Consider the following 8,081-nt stretch of genomic DNA (forward strand, 5'->3'; position numbering starts at 1 on the left):
GGCTGCAGAGGGGGGATGTTGTTGGTAGCTCCATGAGGACGCTCTGGGACGCTGCTCTGGGCTGTGCAGTGCACTGGGGATGGATCAGCCCCTGCTCTGCTGCTCCTTCCTGTCTGCCCCAGGGCCCTTGATGAGCCCCAGCCATCCTGTTTGCCCCCAGCCTGCCCACGGCCAGCCTGGGGCTGCTCACGGGGCTTTTCTGTGCTGAGCATTGGCCTGGGCGTGTTCTTGAGAGAGCCTGGGCAAGGAGCTGGAGCCCCCAGGGCCTGGGCTGAGGCGTCAGCGCTGCCCCAGCAGTGCCCATGGCCTGTCCCTGCTGCAGCCCCGGCACTGCCACCCCCAGGGCTGTGCCCGGCCCTGAAAGCACTCAGCCCCTACAGCAACACCAGGGCCACCAGGGCAGCGGGGCAGGGCGACGGCAGCACCACTGGCAACACCAAGAGCTGCGGCTGCTGCTGGGAACAACTGCTGTGCCAGCACTGATCTGCCTCCAGCTCTGCACACAGACATTGCTGCTGCAGCTCCAGAGAAGGCAACAAAAGGGCATCTCTGCAGAAAACTTTGCTGGGACATCCTTAGTTCCTTTAATACCAGCAGGAGCACAGCCCCTCATTGAAAGAGTTTGTGGTCACAGAGAGTGTAGAGAGAAACAAAATGAGAAATGGCACCCAGAATGGCATTTCTTGGTGAACAATATGAAAAAGCTAAAACAAAAGGGAAAAAGCTCCTAATCAATCCAACAAGAAATATCAAAGATGACTTTTATTACAAGTGATTTTCAGAATTTGGCAAGCAGTTTAATATTTCTGAAACCCTCCAGTCATCAGACTCCACACTGCAGCCTTGAGCTCTGGGTTCCTCAGGCTGTAGATGAGGGGGTTCAGGGCTGGAGGCACCACCGAGTACAGAACTGACAGGGCCAGATCCAGGGATGGGGAGGCCATGGAGGGGGGCTTCAGATGAGCAAATATGATAGTGCTGAGGAACAGAGAGACCACGGCCAGGTGAGGGAGGCAGGTGGAAAAGGCTTTGTGCCGTCCCTGCTCAGAGGGGATCCTCAGCACGGCGCTGAAGATCTGCACATAGGAGAAAAAAATGAATACAAAACAACCAAATGCTAAACAGGTACTAACTACAAGAAGCCCAAATTCCCTGAAGTAGGATTTGGAGCAGGAGAACTTCAGGATCTGTGGGATTTCACAGAAGAACTGGCCCAGGGCATTGCCATGGCACAGGGGCAGGGAAAATGTATTTGCTGTGTGCAGCAGAGCATTGAGAAAGGCACTGGCCCAGGCAGCTGCTGCCATGTGGGCACAAGCTCTGCTGCCAAGGAGGGTCCTGTAGTGCAGGGGTTTGCAGATGGACACATAGCGGTCGTAGCACATGACTGTCAGGACGGAAAGCTCTGCTGAGATGAAGAACATAAAGAAAAAGAGCTGAGCAGCACACCCTGAGTAGGAGATGTTCCTGGTGTCCCAGAGCGAATTGTGCATGGCTTTGGGGACAGTGGTGCAGATCATGCCCAAGTCAGTGAGGGCCAGGTTGAGCAGGAAGAAGAACATGGGCGTGTGCAGGTGGTGGCCGCAGGCTACAGCGCTGATGATGAGACTGTTGGCCAGGAGGGCAGCCAGGGAGATGCCCAGCAAGAGGCAGAAGTGCAGGAGCTGCAGCTGCCGCGTGTCTGCCAGTGCCAGCAGGAGGAAGTGCCTGATGGAGCTGCTGTTGGACATTTGCTGGGGCTGCACATGGAGACCTGTTCATGGAGAAAAGTCAGTGACAGGTTAGGAGAAACTTCTTCCAGCAAAATCAAAACCTTTTCTCAGGGACCCTTTTCTTGTTACCCTCTGACGCACTTTAATTTTTTAGCAGATTTTCCTTCAGTTCTAAGTGTGGAGCCCTGGCTGGTGCTGGCTGTGTGGGACATCAGGTTCAGGGCAACTACAGACTTCAGGGTTTTTATGATTCAGTCTTGCTGTGCAGATGTTGGGGGAGGACAGGGATCTTTTCTCCTGTTCCACTCTGAGATCTTGTTAATACAGAAGGCCCTGTCAGCATCTGCACACCTACTGCCAGAGAGCAGGAATGTTAAAGTATATTTAAATATTCTAGAGTTTTTACAAATCTTCTTCCGTCTCTCCTGCTGACTATTTTTGGATGACAGAAACTCTCAGCATTTCCGCTGCCCTCAGGGAGAACAGAGTGAGTTCTCTGAGGCAAGGTGGTGAGTGGAGAGTGTGGGGAGGAGGTCTGTCTCCCTGTCCTGTTCCAGGATTCTCTAGGCTTCCACCTTTCCCAGACAGAGGACGATCACCCTCCCATATTTCCTTTAAAAACCATTCCAACACTGCTGAGAGCAGATGGATCCCCCACGCTCCACCAAATGTCCATCCCCTTCTCAAGTTCTCAGCCCCACCTTTGTACCCAAGGACACACAGGGCTCATTTCACCAACCCAACAGCATTTTCCCATCCTAGAACTTCTGTCTCTCACCTGGGGATTTCAGATAACACAGAGATGCTACAGGACAGGTTTGCATTCTGGAGGGAAGCTCAAAACAAGGAAGGAAATCTCAGAGAGATTTCAGTGTCCTTGTGATGGCATTGGATGAGGGAGATGCAGCTCCTTCCCTGGCTGCACTGACAGCATTGCCCAGAGCCGGGCACTGGGGACAGCGTCACCCTGAGCCAGCTGTGCCCCCTGCCAGAGCCCCCAGGGCCAGGCAGCTGCTCCCAGCCCTGTGCTCTGCAGAGGGAACTGGGCCCGGGGCTGCAGAGCTGCCCCACGGCTCTGCTGCAGCTCTGCCTGCACAGGAGGGGCTGCACGCCTTGGAGCCCCGGCCCTGAGGGCAGAGGCTGGGCTGGGGGACAGGAGGGAGGGGGCTTGTTCAGAGGGAGGGGCTGCACTGGAGGGGATCCTGTGGACATTTCTAATGTCTCCCTGCCACAACATTTCTGTGTTTTATTTTCTCTTATTGCCTGATTATCTCTCTGCTTCCTGGAGCTTTTCCCTCCTGCAGGTGTTTCCCTGTTCCTGATCTCTCCCTGCCAGTACTCAAAGACCCCAAATCTCTGTGCCCTCTCCTTGGCCCTACAGAACTCTGCCTGTTTGCAGGGCACTGGCTGGGGGTAGGTTCTGTTTTCAGCTTCAAGAAAGGTCAGCTCAGACTGAGCCTGATGGTTAAGAGCAAAGGTGATGCTGGTGCTGTCCATGGGCAGAGTGGCTGATACCAAATTAGGGATCTCCTGTGAACCTATTGATCACTAAAAGGAACAGTTTGGATGTCTCAGGCATTGACAAGATGTAAACTAATAATTCATAGTACCTGTAATATTTAACCCTCCCTTCCTGACATTCTCCAATAATAGGAAACTGAATAAAAAATATTCGGAAATATCCTATTTTCTATCAAAATCCTTTACTGGTAAATATTCTATGACTGATCAGAAACCCTCAGCATGTCAGAGCTTCATGAGCATTTCACCTCCCCTACACCAGAAATATTCGGGGTTGTACTTACAGAGTCTGTAGGCAGTGGGATGTTCCAGCTTTAGGAGATGGATCCAAGAGCTGCAGCTGCATTGTCCTGCAGCCAGAGGTTCCTGTGCCAAGGGCTGGCAGTGATTCTGCCCCAGGCACTTCTCAGCACCTTCCCAGCCCTGACTGATTGAAGCTCTCTGTGCCTCTGTGCTGTGCCTGGGGTGGCTGCAGGCAGTGCTCCAGCCCTGCTGGGCTGGCAGAAGAGCTGCTCATCAAGAGAAATGTGCTTTTGAAGCTCTTCTTGGTTACCAGGAGCTGCCTCTGTGCCAGGAGCCCAGCCCAGCTCAGCAGCACAGACACAGCACAAGGACTTTAATGAGCCTCTGGGGCTTTGTGCTCAGGCCCTGAACATCAGTCCCTGAGAGGGAGCTGAAGAAACCTCTCCAGAACTCCGAGTCAGAATCCAACTCCAAACTTTCTTGGACTTTTAATGGGTCCCACTGAGGGACACAACTGAGAAAGTGTCCCCAGGCCCTAGGCAGAGAAGAGAACTGGAGGCAGTCATGACAGGTGGGGACAAAGAGAAGCCAAGTCTTGGTGCCCTGGGCCACAGCAGGGGCTGTGCCACCAAGGGCTGTGAGGAGACACCTTGTCCTGAGGCCCAGGGGCCTCCTGGCACAGCCCCAGCCAGGCTGGGCACTGTCAGCCCCTTGTCCTGCCCTCAGCATCCCCCCCTAGCCCACATCCCAGTGGCCTCAAGGATCTGCTGGAAGGAATCCCTGGGGAGCCTTTCTCAGCAATGGCCCTGTGGGCTTCTTAATGCTCCCTGCAGGGACTGCAGGTGTTTCAAAGAACTTTGGCTTTGGCTTTTGCCTTGGAGTCTCTGAGATGTTAGTGCAATCATGGCCTCCAATTATCTGCTTAAATTAGTCCCTGGAGAGGCTTTGTCAGTAACAACACTCACTGGGGCTCATTAATACTTCAAGGTACTTCAGTTATTTTAGGGTACTTGGTGTTTCCCTTTTGATGCAGATTCTGTGAGAAGTTTGTGCAATCATGGCCCCAATTACCTGCTTTAATGAATCCCCTGAGAGCTTTGTACTGACACTCGGTAGGGCTCATTAATGCCTTGAGAGACTCAAGGATTTTAAGGTACTTTATGGATTTCAGAATACTTTTAGGTACTTTTAAGGTTTTTCCTTGCCACACTGAGTCTCTGAGAGGTTTTCATGCCATCCTGGCCTCCAGTTCTCTTGTCCAAGGAGTCCATGAGGAGTCTGTGTTGGGTATCTTCCACCTTTCTGTTTTACAACAAAGATGGAACTGAAAGAATTTTGTAAGACTTTCTAAAAGCATCCAAACAATCATGGAACAATTACCAATTGAACAAAAACAACCACTAAGAGAAATAATAGTCCTGTTTTAGCTAGACATAATCCAACCCTTTAGTCCTCAGGACTGGAAGAGTTTATTGACTCAGTCTTTGTTTTCCACTTGAAGCTTCTTGAACCCTTTCTTCAGTACCTGAATGCTCTTGTGGATTGACTCACTGTGGCTGGAGAGGTTCATGCAACACTTGCCCTCAGAGTCTACACAGCCATGCCCATGTGCCCAGAGTAAAAACTCTATCGCTGTTCTGCAAGGTGGCATGTCTGATGGTGTCTATGTCTGAGAGCAGGCCACTCAACATGTGGGAGGCAGCATTGGTTTGCTTACTTAACAGGCACCCAAGATGGTCTGATTGTCCTAAAGCTTTAGCTGCAGCCACCCAAGGTTGTCCAAATTGGGGGTGCTACCATATGATACCTGGATTAAAGTTTTCAAAGCCATCTCTTTGATATCATTCAATTCTTCTCTGGGGATACCTGCTGCTTGATCATCTGGCAGGCTGTGTTGTCCTTCCCCAGCTAGATGGTTGACTGTCAATTCCGCCCTTGCCTCATTAGTAGCATAGTCTGCTATTAATTGATTTAGTAAACACTTCCATCCCCTTCCCACAGGGTGTATTCTGTAGGTGACAACAACATGGTCATAATATACTTTAAATCCTTGCAGGTTAGGACATATGCTGTAAACATGGGCCTCTGTCGAAGTGAGGGAGCGACCACCATTGTAGATTTTTCACATCTGACTCCGGTTTATTCATCAATCCAGCACTTTTTATAACCGTGTTAATTAAGTTCATGCATATTGCAAAATCTGAGCTCCTGACAGGCTGTAGAGAAAACTTCAGATCCTCCTTTTGTTTACAATACCTGAAGTTAGTTTACTGAAACCAAGATCAGTGTTCTCACCCTGATATGGAAGGTTCCCAAAACCTTCATATCTATTCCCAGACTGACTGTCTGCTCCCAGTAGCAGCCAAGGACAGAACAGTCTGAGAATCTTGTTGTTTACATAAAAGGTAGCTGAGAACCTAATTATTTACAGGATCAAGCCTGGGAAAGGCTGCTTTTACAGCAGGCTTCTATATTTCTTTAAGGCACCTATCTTTCTTGAACCAGGCTCTCCACAGGCCTCATTAGGCCATTAAAACAAGGTAAGTCCTTCCTATGGTGTTTAGCTGCCCTACAGAGCTCCTTGATTTCCTCGTAAACCAATGGCTGATACCTGGGATTCTGCCCTCTTCTTTCATAACATACCAGGGCCAGGAGGAGTTTCAAGGCTATTTGTAGTCTCCTTCCTTAACTGTAGGCATGGTCCAGGGTGGATAGGATGGTTGACAGTGGGGCATGTCCCAGTCGTGGGCGTGGAGTCTGGAGGTTCATTCAGGGCAGAAGAGAAGGTTGTGGTAGCAGGAAGTGATGGACCCAAGATAGAGGGAGGATGTTTGGGCTCCCGAGCCACATTCGGACTCCTTCTGTCTTGAGTCTCCAGAGCACGATGCTTCAAGACCATGTGGCCATTGCCATCTTGGACCATCGTGGAAGGTCTGAGAAAGGCAGGTTTGGGGGGAGGTCCCAAGTTAGGAGTGACCAATGGATTGAGTTTTCAACACACTGCTTGCTGGTCAAAGGTCATGTGGAAGATGGGGAGCATGTGGGGTGTGGTGGGGTCCCTTTTGATCAAAAGTTGTACAGTTTAAAAGTCACTGAGTCCTAAAATTTAGTGGTATGGATTTCATCAGCAAAGGCCTCTGGAAAGCTTGTAATGATCCACCTCATGATTGATTTTAATTCATTTTTTGAAAATATTATGCCATCCCACCGTAACCATCATTCAGTACATGGACGACATCCTGGTAGCAGCTCCATCGGCAAGCGAAGTAGATCACCTGGTATCCACAATCATGGAAACCCTTCAGGCCAACGGCTTCGAGATCGCAAGCGCAAAGATCAAGAGAAGACCCTGCGTAACCTTCCTGGGAGTAGAGATCACAAGCTCCTACGTGACACCACCCGAGGCGAAAGTCAGTCAAGACGTCAAAACACTACACGACGTGCAATGCCTGGTGGGATCGCTGCAGTGGCTTCGCAACATCGTCCTGATCCCTCCTCAGGTCATGGACCCCTTGTATGACCTCCTGAAAGGAAAGCACCCCTGGGAACCCAAGGAGCTGACGCCGCAAGCAACGAGCTCCCTCGACTTCATCGAAAGCCAGATGTCCACGAGCACACTTGCCAGGTGGAACCCAGCCATGCCACTGGACTTATACATTCACTTTACACCGAGGGGGGGAGTGGGAGCACTGGCTCAAGGACCTTCTGAAAAGGCTCGACTGATTCAATGGGTGGTTCTCGGAAGACCTGCTCGTACTTTCTCCCCGGGAATCGAATGCATCGCTAACCTCATCATGAAAGGCAGGAAACTCGCTTTGAAACACCTAGGGACTGAGCCAACAAGCATCCACCTTCTGTTTCGCAAGCAACCAGCTACAGAGTCAGCCATGATATCGGAGTACCTAGCCCTTGCTCTCACCGGCTTCAGAGGAGAAATCTCCTACTCCTCCAAACTACCCTAGACTAAGCTGCTGACCATTGTCGACATGGACATACTGCAAAAGGGCATGGACCGATCGCAGCCCGGACCAACGGTCTTCACAGACGCTTCCTCCATGACTTCAACCACAGCAGCAGTGTGGCAGGCAGGAGAGCAATGGCATTGCATCAAAGCATGTGACCCCACACTGTCAGTGCAACAGCTGGAGGTGACAGCAGTCGTCTTGGCGTGCAGACTCTTTCAAGAGGAACACCTTAACATAGTAACTGACTCTATATTCGTGGCAAGGCTTTGCCTAGCCATGGCAGGACCAGGAGTGTCGACATCAGCAGCAGCCCTAATGCTGGAAGAAGCACTTTCCTCACGACAGGGCACCGTGTCAGTCATTCACGTTAACAGCCACGACCCAGTCAAAGGTTACTTCCAGATCGGCAACGACAAAGCGAACGCCGCAGCAAAAGGCGTATGGACGTTGCAGGAAGCTCGTCAGCTGCACGAGTCGCTCCACATCAGAGCCAAAGCACTGGCCAAGAGATGTGGGATCCCGACCGCAGACGCAAAACACGTGGTAGCCACCTGTCCTCATTGCCATTGTCACCCCTATGGACCAGTGGGGTCAACCCGAGAGGTCTCAAGCCTTCAGAGATCTGGCAATCGGACTTCAC

The 8,081-nt window shown here is 51.1% G+C and overlaps 1 protein-coding gene across 1 annotated transcript; it reads right to left on the reverse strand.

Annotated features, from left to right (window-relative positions):
* Positions 1–797: 797 nt before the first annotated feature.
* Positions 798–1,730, reverse strand: LOC141729926 (olfactory receptor 14I1-like). The gene has a single exon (XM_074546583.1). It carries the CDS (start codon positions 1,728–1,730, stop codon positions 798–800), a length of 933 nt encoding a protein of 310 aa, XP_074402684.1.
* Positions 1,731–8,081: the final 6,351 nt, after the last annotated feature.

The sequence above is a fragment of the Zonotrichia albicollis genome, chromosome 8, assembly GCF_047830755.1.
Source record: "Zonotrichia albicollis isolate bZonAlb1 chromosome 8, bZonAlb1.hap1, whole genome shotgun sequence".
Taxonomy (NCBI): domain Eukaryota; kingdom Metazoa; phylum Chordata; class Aves; order Passeriformes; family Passerellidae; genus Zonotrichia; species Zonotrichia albicollis.

Coding starts and splice junctions, on each gene's coding strand:
- LOC141729926 (XM_074546583.1), bottom strand. CDS start 1,730: ATGTCCAACAGCAGCTCCATCAGGCACTTCCTCCTGCTGGCACTGGCA.